Genomic DNA, 22131 nt, shown 5'->3' with positions numbered 1-22131 from the left:
CTAGCATATTCTATATTTTAATAGGGCTATGAATATTATCTTCCTATCAAAATTGATTTTTTATATCTACCGAAGAAAGAAAAATGTACTATTATCTGATGATACCAAAATTATCTGCTGTGATCATACAGCAAAGCATCCCTTGCATATTAGTTATCATTGGGAAGCCTACAATGACAAACCATCATTTTTGTATCATATAAACCACAATTTATTCAAACTTATATAAATGTCCATGTGTGACCATTTAAAGATAAGTTTTAATAAGTCTGTGTTTAATTCAGTACTTATTTTCAGATGGAAATTTTAAAATAGTATTTAAAATAAGAATATCTCATTTAAAGCTTTTTTTTTTTAAAAAAATCCACACGATATGCCATATGGTCTCCAATATAAAAAAGTTAATAGGTCGTGTTGCTTTTAAAATATTGAATTCTTCTATGAAATGTTTAGTTAGTATTGACTTTATGAGAAATATCTAGAAAGCTCAGAAACTACTGTTCAAATGAAATCAAAAGGCTATAACTCTTAGTTTAATCACATGCAGTATTATCAGAACATATGCTGATTTCATTGCAAGCCTCTATCTGAATTTACAACTACCGTATCATTACAAAAATATATAATTCTATTATTTATCCCAGCAATAAATATAATATTTTACTGGCTAAAACCATAATTGATCAATATTATGAGACTTCATTCAAAAGAAACTCTTAATGCTGATTTCATCTCTATTTTGGGGAGTGGGGAAAAAAATTAAAAAACGATTACATTACAGATTATCTATTTCCTTTAGAAAACTCTAGTTTAACACTGATTAAGTTAAATTGTAAGCTAAGGAAATTATTCAGTGATAATGCAGCCATATTAAATTGATCTGATACTCTACTCTTGAGATAACCGGTACTAAAAGGAGATTTCAGTAGCTGGTACTGAAAGGAGAAGCATACAAAAGAAGAACAGCAAAGAAGAATAGTATAGTGATCAGTAAACTGAAACCAGGTTAGAGTATAGAAAATGTAGATCAGAAAAAATAATGGTACAATTGAGGGAAGAGAGCCCCAAATGACCAAGAAGTTGATTACTGAGCGACTTCAAATTCTTTCTTCAGTTTACATATGGAAACCATTGTTATAAGTGTGAGATTTCTTTACAATATCCAATAAAGGCAAAAAAAAGAGGAAAAATTATAGCAAAAAAATCTGACATAACGGATATTAAAATAAGATGACACTAAAGTCAATTTTAAATAACAAATTTATTAACATTTTCTTAGTTTCGTTTGATCTACACACTTCTGCCTAAAAATGGAAATATGCAATTGTTACTATGACAGGAAAACCAAAATAGAGAAAAAATAAGCATAAAGTGTTTTAAAGTAAATCTGTTCATTTATAGCAAGCAAATATTTTATTTCCCTTATATACACTTACTTATAAATTCAATGAGTCTTTGTGTTAAATAAGCATATATAAAACTATGTTATGCATTTAGTAATACTATAAAATATATTATTGGTACTAGAGTCAATAAAACGTTTCATATTTAAAACATAACAAATTGATACTGCTGGCAGATACGAAAAATGATCAATGAACCCACCTGATAAGTCATTGATCAAGAAAAAAGCCTTATATTAATGTTATATAAAACATTTTAAAAAAACATATAGCTATAAAAAGGTGTACTATTACTGCACTTCACTTAAATTTAAAAAAATTAAAAGGTTTGCAATTCAGATGTTTTCTTCTTTTAAAGTCTAGAAATAGGAGGAGTAAAAATATACAAGTAGTTTGACACAATTTTAATATACTAAATGGAATTAGTATATTAAATTATATACTTATTAGAATGCAATTCTAATTAGGATTCTTTTTTATAAAAACACGAGTTAAAAATTGCAGTAGTTAAATATAGTGGCTTTCAGAATGTTCACAAGAAATTCAAACTATTCCGTTGAAATATTCATAGTGACATGCTGAGCTGTATAGGAAATCCAAGGTAGCAAGAATTTATGCAGAACAGCCAGTGGCATTTAATGTAGATAATTTAAAAAGCAATAAATGCCTTATTGAACATCCAAGCATCAAAAAGTAGCATTAAGATAGGCAAAGATTCCGATATGAAACTTCTCTATTCATCATGTCAATCTCAATTTAGATTAATGATTTTTTCTTAGTGTTCTTATAGTGTTCTTTAAAATTTTGCATTAATGCTTATTAAAAACCTGGCAACACAGAAACCTTATTACAATATATTCATGGAAGGCTTTTATTGTAAAGTACTAGAAGGATTCAGTTTAGTGACCTGACTTTTTCTCAGAAAAGTAGAAAAGAGAAACGTTCAGAGTTCTTGATCAATATTATGGGATGGTTCCTACCATATTACTCTGAGACTGTGTGGCCCCATACATTGTAATGCCATTTGAGGAAGCTGCTGGCTGAGGGGTATCTGGTTGGATAAATCCTCTTCGGTCAATTAAACTATAGAATAAATACAAAGTTGTATTACAAATAATTCTTATCAGATAAGAATGAAGCTAACTTTAAGACAAATAGTTTAATATAACAACATGAAGAATTTATGGAAGTAATCTGAGTTCAGAAGAATAAAATAGCTTCTTAGAATGCAGTTGCTTGCAGAAGTTTAGGCACTTCTGGTATTGTATATTTCAAAGAATTGTATATTTCAATGAATTTTTAAGTTGGCAAACCTATACATGGAACAAAATTAAGCACATCATCTTTTTGCAGATTTGCTCTCTATTATTATTGCCTTACTGATGCCTTGTAGTACCTTATGAGTTAGATAAAAATAGTGTAAGTAAAAAACTATTTTAATTTCCAAAATGTTTGCCCTCATAATTTACATAAAGTTACCATTCTAAGTCAACAAAATAGAAACACATTCTATTCATCTGTTGCGTGTCCCTGCAAAGTTATTAATACTAATTCCAACTTTCTCTATAGTTTAAATAGAGAAAGCTTCTGTTATCTATTTAGTTTGCTGTATGACTAACTAGTGGATCAGTACGTACTGAAGATAAATACATTTGAAAATAGAAGTCCAAATCAAATTAACTATTTCGGCTTGGAATATTGTGTTTTCGAAACTATGGCTAGGCATTTTTAAATTGTAATCATTCACAGCTGGACAGTGAACCAAAAAATTATTGTTGAAGACAAAAAAAACTACCCCAGCTGATTAATTTTTCCATAAAGCTTTATTCAGTTTTTGCAGTAGCAAATTAATCAGTGCCTAGATTGGTATACTATAATTTTCCCAGTGTCTTATTAGTTGCATACCATAAAATTACATACCACTAGAGGATTCAAAGGTCATATCACATCTATAGCAATGTAACTCTTGGGAGTTACATTTACCTGACTCAATGGACCCACAAAGGTACAACAAAAGAAAAAGAATACTGAAAAATTGAATTAAATCTCTTACCTAGGAGAAAGGGGCCCACAAAGTGCTGAGCAACAATTAGCACAAATGTTGCCATAGCTGTAAGGATTGAAGTTTTCTTTACTTCTTTTATTTGACCAAGATCCCTTGATCTATAAAGAAATGAATACTGATGCATTATTCTTCATTTTAATAGCACTCTTCAGTTTATACTGTGTTATTTATTCTAAGAAAAAAAAAATCTTGGATTGAAAAAATCAATCTTAACCCAATCCAAACTATGGAAAATGGGTATTTCATTAAATTTTCAAATCTTTTGCAAAGTTTCTTACATAATTATGGGGATCATAATTATCATTTACCAGGCATACAGATCCTAACTTATATTAGAGAGTTTTCCGATAACTATATTGTTTTTTTAGTTATTCAGTATATTGCCAAGACATTTCTGACCATCTTCTTAAGCTTGGAGAAAGCAAATATTCTCTAGCCAGGCCAGCATCTTACTCACATTCTCTAAAACATCTTTTTTTCCAATTAGAATTCTGTCAGAGATTATGACTGAGAAAAAAAAAAACAGCTTGCAGTGAAAATGTTTAAATGCTACAATTTAGTTACCAGCCTACCATGTTATTTTGTTGTTGTAAATGTGGATTGTTAGGTTATAAGTTAAATGCATTGTGAAGTTTTCACAGTTTTTATATTTTTTCTGCAGGAATTCCATGAGATCTGAAAATTATTTCAAGAGTACCTCCAGGGAAAACAAGATTGCGGAAGGCTGTCTAAATATTAGTGCTATCATTGTGGTCTCCTAGCCTAAACTCCATTTAATTAAGATAAAGTCATGTTCAGTGATTTTACTGTAGAACTGTGTCTCAACTATGCTTTGTTTCTTGCCAAGAAGCTATCAGAAAGTACAGTCATATGCATTAAATAGACAAAAATAGGACAGTACACTTGAGTGAACCTTGTAACCTTTTAAAAAATAGATAAAAGCTGACAATGAAAATGGAATACATGAAATCATTAGATGGAGACAAATTAGAGCAAGCGAGGGGAAACTTACATCCTCATTGGTTGTTTGATTGGAGCTGATCAAATAAGTATGAAAACCTGAGAGCCCAACAATGGACCAAACGGAGAAGAAACACACCACAGCTTCTAGGACAGTGATTGAATGTCAAGGCAGTATTAACTCAAAAGTCGGTGTAAATAAAGGCTATTGGCAACAATAGCTAAATGAACATTCCTTCTTACAAATCAAGATTATCACTCAGGATCATTATTGCACTTGGAAAAAACAGACATGCCATGTTTACTAGCACACTGTATTTAAAAAGTTCCATATTTTTCTGAAATATTTGATTAAATTAGTAACTATGCATGTATATACACATTTTAAAAATCCTATAAAATGTCCAGCTTCCCATCCTGTAAACTTAAAAGAGTTATGGATTTCACTTAAAACCAGTTCTGGAGATATATATTATAACTTGCCAAAAGGGCAGGATTAGAATAAAATGTAGTATTGTTTAAAATTATTTGGTTGTAAAATAAAGTAATCCCTTTAATTAAATTGAATTCTTTACCTGCATATTCCAATTTCACACACACGCCACTCATTAACACAGAAACATGCAGGTACACACATGCATATACTGTATATATTATCATATATATATATATATACATATACATACAGTTTCAAATACAGAGATCCATAAGAGGAGGCATATAAAAAAACACTGTCAGGCCACCATGATGCCAGCTCTGTCCCTTTGATTGGTGTATCATGATATTACAGGCATACACTAAAGTGGGTAAACTGCCACACAATTACATAATGCTGCATTTGTCATGCTGAAAGCATTAGATCCTGAGGACACCTCTATCTCTTGCCTTCTAATAAATACAACAAATCAGGGAAACAAGGAAGGAAGGAAATGGTACATAAAGGGGTAGCTTAGCTGCCATGGTAAAGGAAAAGGAAGTGAAAGCTAATGTTCAGTAGAGATCAAGCAATGGGAAGAGATAACTGAACAAGAAAGGATTGAGGTGACAGAAATCCTGTTTAGGCCTTACCAAAGGATTAAACCAGTGGTGAAATCCAGCCGGATCTATCCGGCTCGCACGAACCGGTAGTCCGGGCAGCGGGAGGCTCCGTCCACCCGCCAGGACGTCATTAAGTCCCATTTTTTTACCCTCTGCGCATGCGCAGAAGAGGCCTGCGCACTACCATTCCCGAACCGGTAGCGAAGGTAAGTGGATTTTATGGCTGGGTTAAACCCATCAGGCAAAGGATAGTATCAGGAAATCTTCAAAGATATCTAAACTTTTGGCCAGTGATGTTTGCCATTTACATCTGAACTCATTCAGTGATAACTGCTATTCTTCTTGGCAGTCAAGTCAAGGAAGATCCTCCAGTTCATAAATAATTATCTGTGGGGGCGGGGTAGGGAAATAGTCTTCTTATTAGATTAATGCAATACTTTACCATTCAGTCAGTTTTGTTCTTCTATGAAAGTTAAACAGATGGTATGTGGGAGAAAATAAATATAGCTTATTCTAATATGACTTAACTTCCAATATATCTTCTCAGCCGCATAAAACTAACATGATATACCAATCAAAAGGAACAAATGAATGAAAAGCAGAAATAATATCATAAAGGCAACTTCGATGTGTTTCCGCTTGGTTTGGTTTGGTTCAGCTTTTGATATGCTTCTTTCTTACTGAATTTTTTTCCTTTCTAGTATTTTACTTTATGGCATTTTCTAAATAGTAATAGTACAACTACAAATCTCTGAAATGTGGAATCAAAAAGGCACAGCAGATGGTAAAACAATGGCCAAGTCTTTTTCTTGCAAATCACTGAAGGCAGTCATTCACAGAAAAATAGTAACTCTTCTTTGTACTGGAGCTACAACTTAAAAATGGCTTTCTACAGCAGACAAGATGTAATTTGATGTTATTTCTACCTTATTTGAGATGTACATTTTAAAATCCTCTTTGCCCAGAATTTTAAAGAAATTTTGCTGGAGAAATGCACAAATAAATATTTTTCAGAGATAAGACAAAGAACAGCAAATAGAACTAGAATATAAGGCCCAAATATTTTACTGGGCTGTTTTTTTTAGATATGTTTAATACATTTCTGTATGGTTGTCAAGCAGATACCTGTTGCCGGCCTGGTTACTATGGAAAGTCTATGTGCCACAAATTCCAAAGCCTTTGTATATTTTAGTATTTGCTTCACAAAAACCAAATTTCTGAGGACAGCTAAACAATATGCGAAATAACATACTTATCCCTGTGAGTAATACTTCATGCGCTCCTCCTTCCCATATTTTAACTGTATTTATTATTATTGCTATTAGTTTATTGTTGTTATTCATTGTTTTATCATTTTAAGGTCTACCAGTTTTAATGTTTGTAAGCAGCCCAAAGTCACATGGCAGCACATAAATCCAATAAAAAAAGGAAATATACCTCACATTTAAATATCCCCATAGAGTCAGTTTGTTCTAGTGATAAGGCACCAGACTAGAAACCAGGAGACTGTGAATGCTAGTCCTGTCTTAGGCTTGAAAGCTGTCCGGGTGACCAGTCACGCTCTCTCAGCCATATCAGGCTTGGGCAGTGATCTGGGCAGTCAATTCCCAATGCAACCAATGGATCAATACTTATTTGATCTAAAAACAGTGGATCCTGCACTTGTGGGAAAACACTAGGAAGAAAGTATCCACATCATTAATATAGTACACCAGGTACCAGCAACAACACTTACATGCACCGCTACCATCTACTCAGTATTCTTGTTAAGTTAACGATTATCAAGAACAAGAGGTGAAGCTGCTGATAGTATGTTGCATTGATCCTCATAACTCAATTTCATGCATTTACAATAATGGGGACCAGATGGAAGTGATATTTAAATTTCTTAACCAGAAACTGCCTATCACCATCTAAAAAGAAAACATTTTCCCCTCATCCAACCTTACCATAAGTATCAGAAATCCAATCATATACTTCCAATTAATCAGAACCTATCAACCATTGCTCTATATGTTAGATTGGTGCAGCCAGGGCAAAATAAACAATCTTCGCCATTAAGTTATGATATTCAAATATTATTGAGAAATGTAGCTATGATAACATGTAAGAAAGCATGAAACCATATAACAGTACAACTATCTAAGATTCTGAATACGAAAAGCTTGTTATACAAACACATCTACTCTCCATACATTTATATTTTGCAAATAAGCATGAAGAAGAACTGAATGCAGGGGTGAAATGTAAAATTTGTTACTGCCAGTTCTGTGGGCGTGGCTTGGTGGTGGTGGGGTAATGTGACTGGGTGGGCGTGGCCAACTTTTTTTTTTTTTTAACTTTTCAAAGCATTTTTTTCTGCAAATGCAAAAAAATGCTTTGAAAAGGCTCTGCCGATCAGGCAACACAGCTGGGATCGTCAGAGAGACTTTTAACGCATTTTTTTCTGCAACCTCTTCCGGGGAAGAAGTGGTTTAAAAATGCTTTGAAAAGGCTCTGATGATCCCAACTGTGTTGCCTGATCAGCAGAGCCTTTTCAAAGCATTTTTTTAACCACCTCTTCCCCGGAAGAGGTTGCAGAAAAAAATGCTTTGAAAAGCCTCTGATGATCCCAGCTAAGCTGCACGATCATCAGGTTTTTTTTTTACTTTTAAAAGTATTTTTTTGGAGGAAGAAGTTGTAGAAAAAATGCTTTTAAAAGTTAAAAAAAAAAGCCACTGATGATCGTGTGGCTCAGCTTGACATGGGGGAGGCGGGGGGCGCCACCGCAGGGATTTTTGCTACCAGTTCTCCGAACCACCCGCCGCCATCGCTACCAGATCGGGCGATCCGGTCCGAACCAGGAGCATTTCACCCCCGACTGAATGGGATTAAGATTATAATGCAAAACAGTTTTGGTGACACAAGCAATAAATAAGGAGCAAGCTATCATAAAACAAGAGAAGCAAACTATCTATAAATATTCTCAGGAGCCTAAAAGAAGTAGAACCATAAGCCCATATATGTTCCTAAAGACTAGATGATACTATTATTCTTACTTTAGCTCTCTTTGAAGACCTCAAATCCATTGTATCTTCAGCATTTCTAACACAATTCTTCTATTTTTATTGAGCATGGAGTACTGTTCTTTCCTCAATTATTATTCTGTTGCAATAAACTTGATGAAATATGCAAATAACCTTTCAAAACTGTGTGTGAATTCTGGTAAGTTTATTAAACTTCAAAAATGTATTTTAGTTTCTATCCTGAGCATTAATCATTTGAAAACATATGGCTCAATCCTACAAATTACCGGTATGTTTAAAATGAAATCCCCCCCCCATTATCTTTTAAGATCAAAGTTTCTCCAAAATTACTATGAAAAATGAGGAAAACAAGTGATAGAAATCAAGGATTACTTCTATTACTATGTATATCTTTTGTTTACATATGGAATGGATGAACTATATGGTGAAAAAAAATCCCTATTATTAGTGAGGGAATTATATATACTTAAAAACAGAGAAAAAGACAGTAGAGAGAAAGAGTAAATAGTGATAAGGAAATTACTAAATTACATAATGCAACACATTGGAAGGATTTTCTTTTACCAGTTTCTTTCCTTCCTCCTTCCCTCTTCCTTTCTCTCCCCCCCCTCATTGCTAGCCCCTAAATGCAAATGATAATGAATGAATCACTAATTGTTCCTGTAAAGTAATCAACAAATTTGGCATCAATAATCCTTTTGTTCAGAATATATAAAAAGCTCTTTCATTTGCAGGGAATGGAAAAGCATAATTAGAAAGAACTGTGATTCTTTTAATTGGAGGCTACTACATTATTTACAAACAGTGTTTGAACAGAAGCTATTAGGTGTTTATATTTCAGTATTTGTGCTTAATTAAGTAATGTTTAGCCATTTTATGGCTGAAAACCTTTTATTTGCTACCTCATAATTTCCATTAAAATTTGTAGCACTCAATGCTCGCTATTGTGTGGAGATGTTATCCTAACATTTCTAAATGTATGCAATTGCTTAAAATGTATACATTATAAGAAAGCAGTGTGTATACCTATGAGCCTTCTTCTGAATTTACAGGGTTTAAGGGGTCATATTGAAAACCCATGAATGATACACATTTTTTAGTCATCACTCCAACACAATAGCAGAATCAGCTCCATGAGAACCTACTGAGGTAGAGGGAAAAGCAAGTGTCATGTAAACCAATAAAAAAGTATTGCATGACTACCATCCTGGTTTTCTGCTAATTCTCTGAGAATGCCTGTTAAGTATTATAGCAGGTTTTCTTTTGGATACTTTTAGCACCTAATGCACATTATGCGAGGAATTTTTATTTTACAAAGAACCATTTTTGTGTGTGTGATCTATCATATTGAATAGACTTGGCTATTCAAACAAATAGGCTGACTCTGATTCCAGGCTTTTTTATTTACTATTAATTAGTTATTTGGTTTAAAATGGGATTTTATTGTACTTGTTTCTTAACTTGTGTTCGCCGCCCTGAGTCCTTCGGGAGAATGGCGGCATATAAATACATGTACTAAATAAATAAATAAATAAATAAATAAATAAATAAATAAATAAATAAATAAATAAATAAATATTCCTATATAAGCTAAGGAATAAGTCTGAAACTGCAAACTCATTTCACTATCTCATCAAAAATGTTTACAACTGTGCTACAAAAATATTCTGGCCATTAAGATTTATAGGCCAGCTTTTCTCAATCTGGGGCCTTCCTGATGTGCTTGGACTTCTGCTCCCATAATTCTGAGCTAGCAGAGATTGGTCATGTTGGTTGGGGATGTGGGGAATTGAGATGCCACTGCTTTAAAGAGCAACTTGATGGGAAAATCAGCTATATATTACATGTAAAGCTGTCATATATTTTTACATATAAACTCACAGAAGTGAGGTACATATGTTTTAATTTAATGATTTCATATCCATTAATTTAAAAAATCCATAATCTGCCAGCAGAAAGTAAACCGAAATATATCTAAATATTAGTTCTTTAAAAATTATTCCAACAGAGGTAAATGTATTTCAGTGAAAGGATATCTTGCAGGACTGTCTTTAAGTGCAGTTAAAAATCCTGTTTTCTGAGTTCCTGTAAAGATAATACATGTCAAATACAATGAAAGATAAGTGAAAGTATCTGAAAACTCAACATACAATTGTATTTTCAAATAATCACAAACATAATTTATTTAAACCAGCCTTAAAATGTTGATGAAACTATTTAATAAAAAATAGGGAAAGTAAAATCAGAATTGCATATGCAGAATAGTTTCTCAGTAACACCAGATTAATGTCTGCAGGCATTAGTTACATATAAATAAGATTCATGATCTCCTTCTTTTTACTATCCTAATATGGAAACAAAATATTTCAAGCTCAGTTTTCTCCATAAAAAATGTGCTTTGTGATTTATTTTCTCTCTCACGCACACAAAAATGTTTTGGCTGGATCAGGAAATCTTTAACTACAGTTTGACCCAAATTCCAAGCTTTTTACAAATTCCTTTGGAGATACTACTAGGAGATATGAGCAGCCAGCAGTAAATTTCAGCTTAATAAATTCAAAGCCCCAAGTGTATTATTTATTAGATTCATATTTAGCTGAAATAAAAAAAAAGACTCTTGGCCATTCTATGGAATTCTTGAGTGAAGGGCCCTTTGAAGAACTGGCCACAATAGCGTTTTGGGAAATGAGAGGCTGGATTCAGCCTTTTATCTCTTTTTCCATCCATGGTGGCATCTCCCAAAATAGAATATCAAATCAGTTCATGCTACTGAACAAACAAACCACATCTGCCATTGGGCTAAAATGAAACAAAACTCTAGCTGATTCCACCTTTACTAAGACAAGTATATAATATGATTTTTATATAGGTTAGTATGTATGTGTTATTTAGCTTTACAGCCCCTATTTTGTCTTCACAACAGGTTTATGACATAGATTGGGCTGAATGATAATATTTAGTAAAGGATCACCCAATAACGTTCCATCATCAAGTGGTAACCTGAAGATGGTCTCTTCTCTTTCAGTCCAGAACTCAAAGCACTACACCATACTGACTGCTTATTTGATTAACTATGTACCTGAACTAGAATTTGTTAAGATCTTTAAGATTGCTCCACTGAGGTGTCAGGGACCTTGATTTCTACTGAAAGTCTACCACTCAGTGAAAAGAGCCTGCAGAAAAACTGACAATAATAGCTAATTATTCTTCTATATAACCTAATTTAAAAAGGCTACACATGATTAAGAAATTAAAACAAAAACAGTTGGCAAGGATCTGAATTAACAAGAAACTTTTACAGCTGGAAATTATGTTGAAGGCCAAACAAGAAATACCACTTGGGGGTGGGGGAGAGGTTCTATAAGGATACAGATATCCTAAATGATCAAGATTAAAGTTATGACTACATACATAATCTGATTTTACTAGCATACTTACGATGGATGATGTGAGTAATAACGAATGCAAATATAAAAACTGTCAGAAATGACAGAGATAAAATAAACATATAAAAAAATCTGTAGTTTCTTTTCCCCACACAGTTGCCTACCCAGGGACAATGATGATCAAACCGTTCTGAAAAAAAATGTAGAAGAAAAAAAGAATTCAATTAGGAAAAAAATTGGCTTAAGTTCTCATTAACATGTGATTTGTTACATATTATGTTTATGTCATATTTATAGTTCTATAAAGTAGTCTTAAACAATACTTCACTCCTGTGCAAGCCTTCTCAAACCAATCCATATACTTCACTTTTTGTTTTAATTGTTTTATATAATATTAAGCAGGTCTTTCTCTTACTTAGTCCCTGGGTGTATATACTAACAACGTGCATTTTTTGAATTTACAAATTCCCTTTTGCTTAGCTGAATTAAATGTGTTTATAAGTTCTGAAACAAGTTTCTGACTATCTTTGATGGGCAGCAGAATTTTTAGTTCACTTTCAGATTTCAACAAGCATTTGTTTGGTTGAGTAAATCATCTGTTTTCAATAACTATTTTTGTCATTTGTTTTATTATTTTCCTCTTAAAGCAGGGGTGTCAAACTCGATTTCACCGAGGGCCACATCAGGATTGTGTTTGACCTCTGAGGGCGGTGTGTGTGTGTGTGTGTGAGGCCAAGGGTGGACATGGCCATGGTGGGTATTTGACACAGGCTCAAGATGCATTTTTCCCCTTCCCTTCTTTCTTTCCACAGTTCTTTACTATAACCATTTTCCTATCTCTTCTACCAGATATTACTGGCAAACATTTATTACTTATTCTTCATACTCCACTAAACCTTTTATTTCTAAATTTATACCCTGTTGTTTAATAGTAAAATGCTTTTCCAGGCACAAAAGCTATTTATACTATTGTATTTTTATTATTCAACTAATCTAACAGCAAGATCTAACAGCAGAGGTAAATTTCCAGGATAGTAAATAGAAACAGCTGCCAATTATAGATTGTAGAGTAAATGGATCTACAGTATGTAAAATCTGGCATTAAACTGTAGTATTAACATAGGATGTTGCTTGTTTTCTATCCAGATCAGGCACTTACTTGAGGCCACATAATTGTAATCTAGTCCAACCCAGTCCTGGATTGCATTTTCCCAGATGTGCCAATATGACCTCTCTAATAGAATGGAACTTTGAGGAACTGCTGGCCTTGGAGTCTTCTTTTGTTGGGGATGTTACTTGGAACCCTGACACCTGCAGCAATCTGCCGGCCAAAAATGGGCCACACAGAGGCTGCCTGGCCCGTTTTTCCACACAGCCCGTTTTTGGCCGGCAGAGTGCTGCTGGAGGCCGAGGAGGCAGGCAGAGGCACTGCGAGCTATTCCTTTGAAATTTCCAGGTTGGCCCCGCGGGCCGATCCAGCCCGCAGGCCTTGAGTTTGACACTCCTGTCCTAAAGCATACACTGAATATTTGGGGTAAGTTTTTATAAATATTTTAAGCAAGCAAATTAAACTTTAATAAAATGATAAATTTTCATTAAGATGTTAGCCAATTACTTAAATTCAGCAGCTTTGCTCCAAATATCCTATACTATTGCTAAGGAACATGTTTCTTAGCTCTTGCAATGTAGACATTTTTAATAATGAAACATCTTGAGCTGATTCTGCAGCTATCATATTAGTTAAAGCAGAATACTTTTATATTAATTTTTTTTATTTATTATTATAACATAATATGACAATACAAAACATACAACATTTATATATAAACTTTCTTCACAGCTATTTTGTGATGGTCTTCTTTTGTTATTCATAATTTCCCCTTATTTCTCTTTATATTATTCCATTTACTACTTGTCCCAAGCAGAATACTTTTAGGTAGGTAGTTAAAGATTGGAAAGGGTGAAGGTGTTCTTTTGGCAGGTCCAGGAGAACAGTTTTTGCATTTGCCCTTTGGAACATCGTTACTATCCCACCTCCCAAAATGAGATTGGCCCCCAAGCCAAGATGGAAAGGCCTTTTATTAGGCCTGGGGATCTCCTGGGTGGCTATATACTGTAAATTTAATGAACAAACAGCCCTTTTCTGAAAACTCTGTCTAGAAGGTAGAGTTAGGCTATCTCCTAACTGACTGATTAGATGAACAGAACTGACTTTTGTTTACAAATATTCTAACAGCATTCTTTAAAACCATTGTTAGAAAATAATCTGCCACAGAAAACACAAGGGCTTTTGTGTGGAATACCAAAAACCTGGCTAATTCAATGAAGATCATTCACATTTGTGCCCATTGGCAGTATGCCTTCTTGTAGTTTTTTCTGAAGCCTTATGATTTCAAGGTATGACTGCATCCATTGGTTGTTCTTCATTTACATGTTTCTCTACATAGCTAATCTGTATAATGTCAGCTGTGTTTACATTTTTTTCAATTTATTACTAAAACACAGAAAATCTAGAAGTATAAATTAAACTCAGTAACTTGATCAGAAACAGATAATTTGGTGCCTTCCAAGTTGCAATAATCCCTTATCACTAGCCTTTCTGGCTAGCACTAAGGGAAAGCATGTGGATGCCCGCCTTGCATTAAACACAATAGCAATTAATTCTCACCTTGATTATTCTGGATTTAGATTTTTGCCACCCATATAAACTTCTACATACAATTGTTCACAAATTAAAGTTCATTCAGGGGCCTGAAGCCATACCAACAGGAGGTAGCATCACCTGGCCAAATTTGCTCAGGTCTGGAACAGTGGTGAAATACTCTGCGGGTTACCACCAGTTTGCTGCCCGCGCATGCGCGATAAATGCATGCTGCGTGCATGTGCTGTGTGCACCAAACGCACACTTTGAGCGGAAAAAGAAGCCATTTGAAGGTAAGTAGAACAGTGAGAGGGGGAGAACAGCTATGCTGCACGATTTAGATTCGCTAGAAAGCAGGAAATCCTGCTTTCTAGCCAATATAAATCGCACGGCATAGCTGATCATCGGAAAGATCAGTTTGGACGAACCGGTAGCTCTTTTTTACTATCAGTTCACCCAAACGGGTAGCTTTTATTATTACTGGTTCTCACGAACCGGTGCAAACCAATAGGATTTAACCCCTGGTCTGGAAGCTAAACAAGAATCAGGTCTGCTTAATATCTGAATGAACAAGTACTTAGGGTTGTCAGGTAGACTGGGGATTTAAACGAACAGTCCCAGAAGAAGGCACTGATAAACTACTTCAGTATAGTTGCGGTGGAAAATGACATAGGTATGTCCATGAAGTAATCTGGAGTCAATCAAGGGATCTTTTTTTTTTTTTTGCATTTTTTTACCCAAAAGCGTGTATACCCTTTTTAATCATAGAAGCCCAAAACCATTATAATGTAAAAAAAAATAAAAATCATGTTTTGGGTTATAAAATTAAGTATTATGCCTTTTCTGTTACTTTGTGTACTGAAGCAAATGTTGTTTTATTGGGATGTGTATTATCTTTAGCAAAATGTATGTCTCAGCTTATTAACAGATTTCTTAAACATTAAGTTTGGATATGACATTTTACTCTAAAATCAACCCGAAGACCAGCAGTTGCATTTCAAGCTGAAAGGAAGCTTGAGGTGATCAAATAGCAAACTTGAAATTACATATTCGAATCTGGTATGTATAAACAGAGAAGTGTAAACACTGACAATTTGCCTTCGGTTGTACCAGTTTGACAAAACAGCAAAGTACTTTAATAATGAGAAATACCAAATGAATATAATGACTAATAATACATCAATTCTCTGGCACAACTATCTAGACTAGTATGCTTTTTTTTTTTTTACTCACCTACACAGTTATCACAAAGGCTGCAATGTGAGGCACGGGGTGGACGGAAAATCTTGCAGGTGAAACAGTATTTTAATTTCACTGCCTGACCATTAATTATTATTTCTTTTGTTCTGGGAGGGGGACGGTATCCTCCTGCACTAGAGCCATTTGCAATGTCTAAATAAGGAAATAAGCATAAACATAAAAACCTTGAGTGCTTTTTATTTTGTGTACATATTATTGTAATATAAATTAGAAACATCTAAATAAAATTAGTTGTGTCTTATAAATCATTTATTATTAAGAAATCAATATGTAACAAACCAAATGCTACTAGAAGATTTAACTCTTATAAAACACACATTGAATATGCAACTTTCTCTCCCAATTATATCCTCATATTTTCAAAGCTACAAATATCTCTTCCATCTGCACAGTAACAAAGCAGATGACAAACACCAAAATATGTTTAAAAAAAAAATAAGGAGAGAAAATGGAAAACAAATCCACCAGGCTTTATTAATTTATATAACTATTCTAAATAATATACTTTATAGTATAACAAGATTGCTTGGATGTGATTTTCCATTTTCCATATGAAAACGTTTATTAATTGTCAATGATTCTGGAGAATCTACAAATGAGATTGAACTTTAACTGTATCTATTTTGTTCCATGCATACTACTTCCCTTCAGATTTGCTGCTTTTTCTTTGTTATTTGCCTTCACTGATTCATAACTTTGTCCCCCTAACCACATTACTCTCTTTAGTGTCCCTTATTCTCCCATTCAACAGCCTGTTGATAGTGGTGTCTGACTTCTTTCCAAATTCTGCCAGCTCCCAATTTTGCCTGTCTATTTCCCACCCTTTTATTTTGTTTGCTTGATGTTTCCACAGGTGAACAAAGTAGCTTTATGAATAATTAATTCATCTACTACTCCCTTTTATGGCTAATATTTTTCTTACTTTATTTCCTTGATTTCCTATGTGAATCTGGCTTAACTAACTCTTTTCCAAGTTTTTTTAAATCACTATGCCTCTTTGTTCTCCTATATTTAATCACTTGTCCTTTCCTTTTTCTATACATATATCTTATCTGTAGGCAATTTCATGATTCCCCAAGAATTTCAGTATTAACTATATACTGATGACATCCAGCTCTGTTTTGCCTCTATCCAACTGCTTCTCTAGATATTCAAACTTTACTACTACCACTTCCTTGTCCTCCTTTTCCTTGTTTAAATATATTTGCACGCATGCGCAGTGGAGCTGAGCTGGGCTCACGTGCCCGCAAAGAGACCTCTGCGTTCCAGCTGTGGCATGCGTGCCATAGGTTCACACTCACGGCCTTAGGATCTAATTTACAAAAATACCCATGTAGTAATGTGACAAATGCAGTGGCCAAGTATGAACTAATAACCCTTCTCCCAGTTTCTCGAGAAATAAGTAATATGAAAGTGCATGATATTGATAAATACTGAGAGTACCAACAATATGTTGTCTAATTTCCTAAATTATCTACCATTCTGAAAAGGTGATTATCTCACACAAGGCTGTCTACTCTTCTATTAATTGTTATCTCTAGTGTAGAGATATTCATGTTTCTAATATTAAAATGATGTATTAATATCCTTGCCTATTATGCAGAAGTTGTTTATTTATGTAATTAAGAAGTGTTATTTTTAAATAATTCTGTTCTTTAGCCAATAAAGCTTCCAAGGCAACAATCCTTTTTTTCAGGAATGCAATAGGTTCTTCATGAATATAACTTCCTTCACTTCAGGGGTGATACTTTTCCATTCAACTACTTAAATGTAATGAAGCTGTATCCTTAAATATTTTATAACAGAATTTTTTCTACAGACTACAATCACTAAAATGGGACTAAATGAAAAATTAAAGTGCCCCAGATTTGTGAATTAAAATCATGAATTTGTTTTAACATGGTTTGGAGAGAATTGCTTGCAACATTAAACTTCATGTAATCTGAGGATTTGACAGCAGACCAACAGTCTGTTTCAAATTACAGAATTTTATTATGTTTTTTATATATTTCAAGTATTTGCATAAGCCTGTTATTTCAAGCAACTGAGTTTTTCCACTATTTTTCTAAAAACTTAAAATTATTCCAGTTTTCAGTGTTGTTTCCAGATTTGTAAGTTTCATTAGCAGATAGCAATAACAAAAGCACTTAGACTTATATTCCGCTTCACAGTGCTTTACAGCACTCTAAACATTTTACAGAGTCAGCATATTGCCCCCCAAAATCTGGATCCTCATTTTACCAACCGCAGAAGGATGGAAAGTTGAATCAACCTTGAGCCAACGAGAATTGAAATCCTGGAGTGAGCAGTGAATTAACCTGCAATACTGTATTCTAACCACTGTGCCACCACAGGCAGTGAAGAAACAATGCTTGATTTTTAGGAACTCTGGGGTAAGAATGTCATTGAATTGCTATTTAACTATGACATTTAGGAGATTAAGCAAGAGTTATATCTTATTTGGTATTCTCTAAACAGATAAAGGCAAGGGTCTCTTAAAAAGCAAGAACCTATTAAGATGGCTGTAGCGGAGTGAATTGTGCACTAATTTCAACAAAGTTGCATCTGCTTTAAGAAGTTTACTCACTAGTATGCTGTGACTTCTTACAGGGTCACAGGTAACTTACAGGCAGTCCTCGACTTACAACCACAAATTGAGCCCAAAATTTCCATTGCTAAGCAAAACAGTTAATAAATGAATTTTGCCCCATTTTACGACCTTTCTTGCCACAGAGGTTCAGTCCACCTCTGAGCCTTCACAGTTGGGGTCTATTTCACAATTACCCCCAACTCCAACTGCAGCTGCTGGGCCTGTCCCAGAAGCCTCTCCGGCTCCTCCCCCTTTGTCTCCTGACGGGGGTCCTTATGTCTCCCCATTACAAGGGGAAGTTTGGGATGCTCTATTTGGTCCCCCGTCTGACCCTGCCCCTCCTAGGGCAGCCTCCCCACCCTTTTCGGGGGTCCCTACAGTGGCACCTTCTGCCCCAGTACGAGACTTCGACCTCTTGGATGATGAGGACTTAGCACCGGACCAACTGTCCTTCGTGGGACTTTTCAAGCCCCAACTGTTTAGGTCCCTGTTGCATAAGGCTAAGATCACTACCCATTTGGGTTCCTCACAACCCCCCTCCTCTCAAGGGGACGGTTCAACCCCTGCTGTGCTTTTCTTTGAGGAGGCTGTTGTCGAATCTGAAGAGATCCCTGGACCCAAACTTTTTAGGGATGTCCTCAAGAAGCAGTGGACAGCTCCTGCCTAACCCCAATCAGCTGGACAGGCGTCTTTATAATCTTGCCCCGGAGATTGCCTCTCTCCTCCAGGTTCCCTCTGTTGACCCTCCGGTGGCAGCCCTGTCCACTTCCACCAATTTGGCTGGCCCACCTGAGGACAACCTGCAGCCAGAGGACAAGCGCCTCGAACAGTCCCTGGTGAAGAACCCATCATGCCTCAGCCTGGGCAGCTAGGTCAGCCATGGCTTCTTCTTTTTTTAATAGGGCGTCTATTTTATGGCTCCACCAATTGCAAGACAGGCTCCCCTTGACGGATTCCAGGTCCCATCAGGACCTTAACAAAATCCTGGCAGCGTTGGAGTTTTCCACTGACGCCACTTTAAATTGTTCCCATTTTGCTGCAAAGGTGATTGGGTCATCTGTGACCTCTCGCCGCTTACTTTGGCTCCGCAATTGGCAGGCAGATGCCAAATCAAAGTGGCGCCTTGCCACTTCCCCCTTTGACGGTCCTTCTCTGTTTGGAGCCCCTCTTGAACCTTTATTGATAGAATCAAAGGACAAGAGGTGTATCTTGCCTAATGTCTCCCGCAGGTCATTTCATCCCTTTGATTCATCCTACTCAGGGGCTCGGCCCCCCCAGGGCCTTCCCGCACCGTTCCCGACTCCCAGACCGTCAGGGCTCCCAATCCCAGAGAGGGAACTTCAAGCGCCCCTTCCGAGGTGGCCGCGGACGCCCCTTCCGCAGGTCACGCTGACTGTATGTCCATCCCTCCCATTGGGGGCCGCCTGGCTCTCTTTGCCGGCCAATGGGAGGCGATAACAATGGACGCTTGGGTCCGGGAGACGGTCAGGTGGGGCCTCTCCCTAGAATTCCTCTCCACTTCTCCCGACAGGTTTCTCCAATGCCCCCTTTCTCGGGATCGGTCGAAACGGCTCCTGCTGGTAGCGGCCATACAACATCTTTTGGAAATTCGGGCCATCGAACCGGTACCACAGGAGCAGCACGGACAAGGCTTTTATTCCTTCCTGTTCGTCGTTCAGAAATCCTCGGGGGGCTGGAGAGCCATTCTGGACCTCAAGTCCTTGAACCGCTGGGTTGTTTACCGGCAGTTCAAGATGCAGTCCCTCCAATCTATCCTGGAGGGTATAAGGGTTGGGGACCTCCTCTCATCAATCGACTTGACAGAGGCTTACCTGCATATCCCCATTCATCCAGCTTACATCAAATTCCTCCGGTTTTGTCATGCGGGTCACCACTACCAGTATCGCACAGTCCCATTCGGTCTTTCCTCGGCCCCCCGAGTGTTTACGAAATTGATGGCCACCTTTGCGGCTCACCTCCGAACCCGATCGGTCCGCATCGTTTTATCTGGACGACCTTCTCATCCAGTCGAGCTCGGAGGCCCTTGCACAGCAGGACCTGGATACCACCCTCCGGGTTCTGACGGCTCATGGCTTCTCAATCAACCGTGCCAAGAGCCACCTGGTACCATCGACCCGCATCCAACATCTCGGGGCAATTATCGATATGGTCGAGAGCAGGGTCTATCTCTCCCCAGGAGCGTCTGGCCAGCCTGTGGTCTCTGGTCAGGTCTGTTGCTCCAGAGAGACCCGTCTCCCTGGCGACGCTTTCCCAACTCCTGGGGAAGATGGTATCATGCATCAGCATTGTGCCATGGGCCCGTCTCCACTGCAGGGCTCTGCAGTGGTTTCTTCTCCTGTATCAGAAGTGCCGCTTATTGGCCTCCAGCCGGATGGTTCTCCTTCCCCCCACTCGTCCACCAGTCTCTTCACTGGTGGTCGTCCCCAGCCCTTCTCAAAGGGCGGGACTTCAGGGAGTCCAACCTCCTAGTCCTACCACAGATGCCAGACTCCATGGTTCGGTTTGTTGATACCATCCTCGCTGCACGCCGGCCGGCCACGATTCGGATATATGGTGCCACGTGGCGTTCCTTTGCGACTTGGTATGAGTCATGGGGCCAGGAGCCTACTCTGGCCTCCACCGAACAGGTACTGATTTTCCTCCAAAATGGGTTGGACGCGGGACTAGCTCCCAACACTTTACGCAGGCAAGTGGCCGCCCTCTCTACCATTCTCTGTTGGGGCTCTCAGGGTTCCCTGGCCGACCGCCCCCTCATTCGACTCTTCCTCAAAGGGGCGACGAATCTCCGTCCTTCCCCCGTCCACAGGTTCCCCTCCTGGGACTTACCGAAGGTTCTATCGGCCCTTACACGGGCTCCCTTCGAACCTCTCCGTACGGTGGGCTTACGGTATCTCTCCTATAAGGTCTCCTTTTTGATTGCCATCACCTCCACCCGCAGGATTTTGGAGTTAGCGGCCCTTTCCATCAGGACCGACCTCTCCGTATTCCACCCAGACAGGATGGTCCTATGCTTGGACCCCACCTTCATTCCCAAAGTGAATACACCGTTTCACTGAGCCCAGGAGCTCGTGCTTCCAAATTTTTGTCCCCATCCCTCCCATCCTCGGGAGCGAATCTGGCACTCCTTAGGTGTCCGCAGGGCCCTGCGTATTTACCTGCGGCAGACCTCCTCTTTCTGTAGGTCGGAAGCCCTTTTCGTTTCCTTTCAATCTTCCACGCTGGGGCTCAAGGTTTCATCGTCTACAGTGGGTCGTTGGATCCGGGCGTCTATCGCCTCGGCCTATGAGGCCCAGTCACTTCCAATCCCTAGGCGCCTGATGGCCCACTCTACCCAGAGTGCTTCCACTTCAGCGGCCTGGGCCACGCAGGCCTCCCTTCTGGACGTCTGCCAAGCAGCCACCTGGATGTCTCCTTCCCCATTTATCCGCCATTATAAGATTGATAGCTTTGCTTCGGCGGAGGCAGCCTTTGGCCGCCGGGTACTTCAACAAGTGTGTGCAGATCAGGCTTCCACGTCCCGGGCGGATCCCTCCCTCTAGGCCATGAGCTTTGGCATGTCCCACTCATGACCATTGGCCCCTCGCTCACTTAGAAAGGACGTTGGCTTACCTGAACGCCCGTTCTGAGGGTTGAGGGGCCAGTGGCCATTCCCGCCCTTCTTTCCGCCGGTCCGTTTTTGCCGGTTTCTCCTCTCCTTCTTTCTAGATCAGCGGGTGCGTCGTCTGTCATATCATACCTCGT

General features: G+C 37.6%; 1 protein-coding gene across 4 annotated transcripts in view; it reads right to left on the bottom strand.

Moving 5' to 3' along the window:
• The window catches only part of ZDHHC14 (zDHHC palmitoyltransferase 14), a 68695-nt gene that overhangs the window by 8165 nt on the left and 38399 nt on the right, over positions 1 to 22131 (bottom strand). For all 4 annotated transcript variants that reach the window (XM_034428570.3, XM_034428572.3, XM_034428571.3 and 1 more), the window contains exons 3-8: positions 15753 to 15911; positions 11931 to 12068; positions 10529 to 10577; positions 4481 to 4583; positions 3457 to 3566; positions 2384 to 2486 (exon numbers count right to left, since the gene is read on the bottom strand). In XM_034428570.3, coding sequence (XP_034284461.2) covers positions 2384 to 2486; positions 3457 to 3566; positions 4481 to 4583; positions 10529 to 10577; positions 11931 to 12068; positions 15753 to 15911 — 662 coding nt within the window. The remainder of the gene's footprint in view (positions 1 to 2383; positions 2487 to 3456; positions 3567 to 4480; positions 4584 to 10528; positions 10578 to 11930; positions 12069 to 15752; positions 15912 to 22131) is intronic.

Source organism: Pantherophis guttatus, chromosome 1 (genome assembly GCF_059756535.1).
Source record: "Pantherophis guttatus breed Tessera chromosome 1, ASM5975653v1, whole genome shotgun sequence".
Classification (NCBI taxonomy): Eukaryota; Metazoa; Chordata; class Lepidosauria; order Squamata; family Colubridae; genus Pantherophis; species Pantherophis guttatus.
The sequence above is the reverse complement of the archived record's forward strand: the minus strand, read 5'-3'. Positions and strand labels throughout refer to the sequence as shown.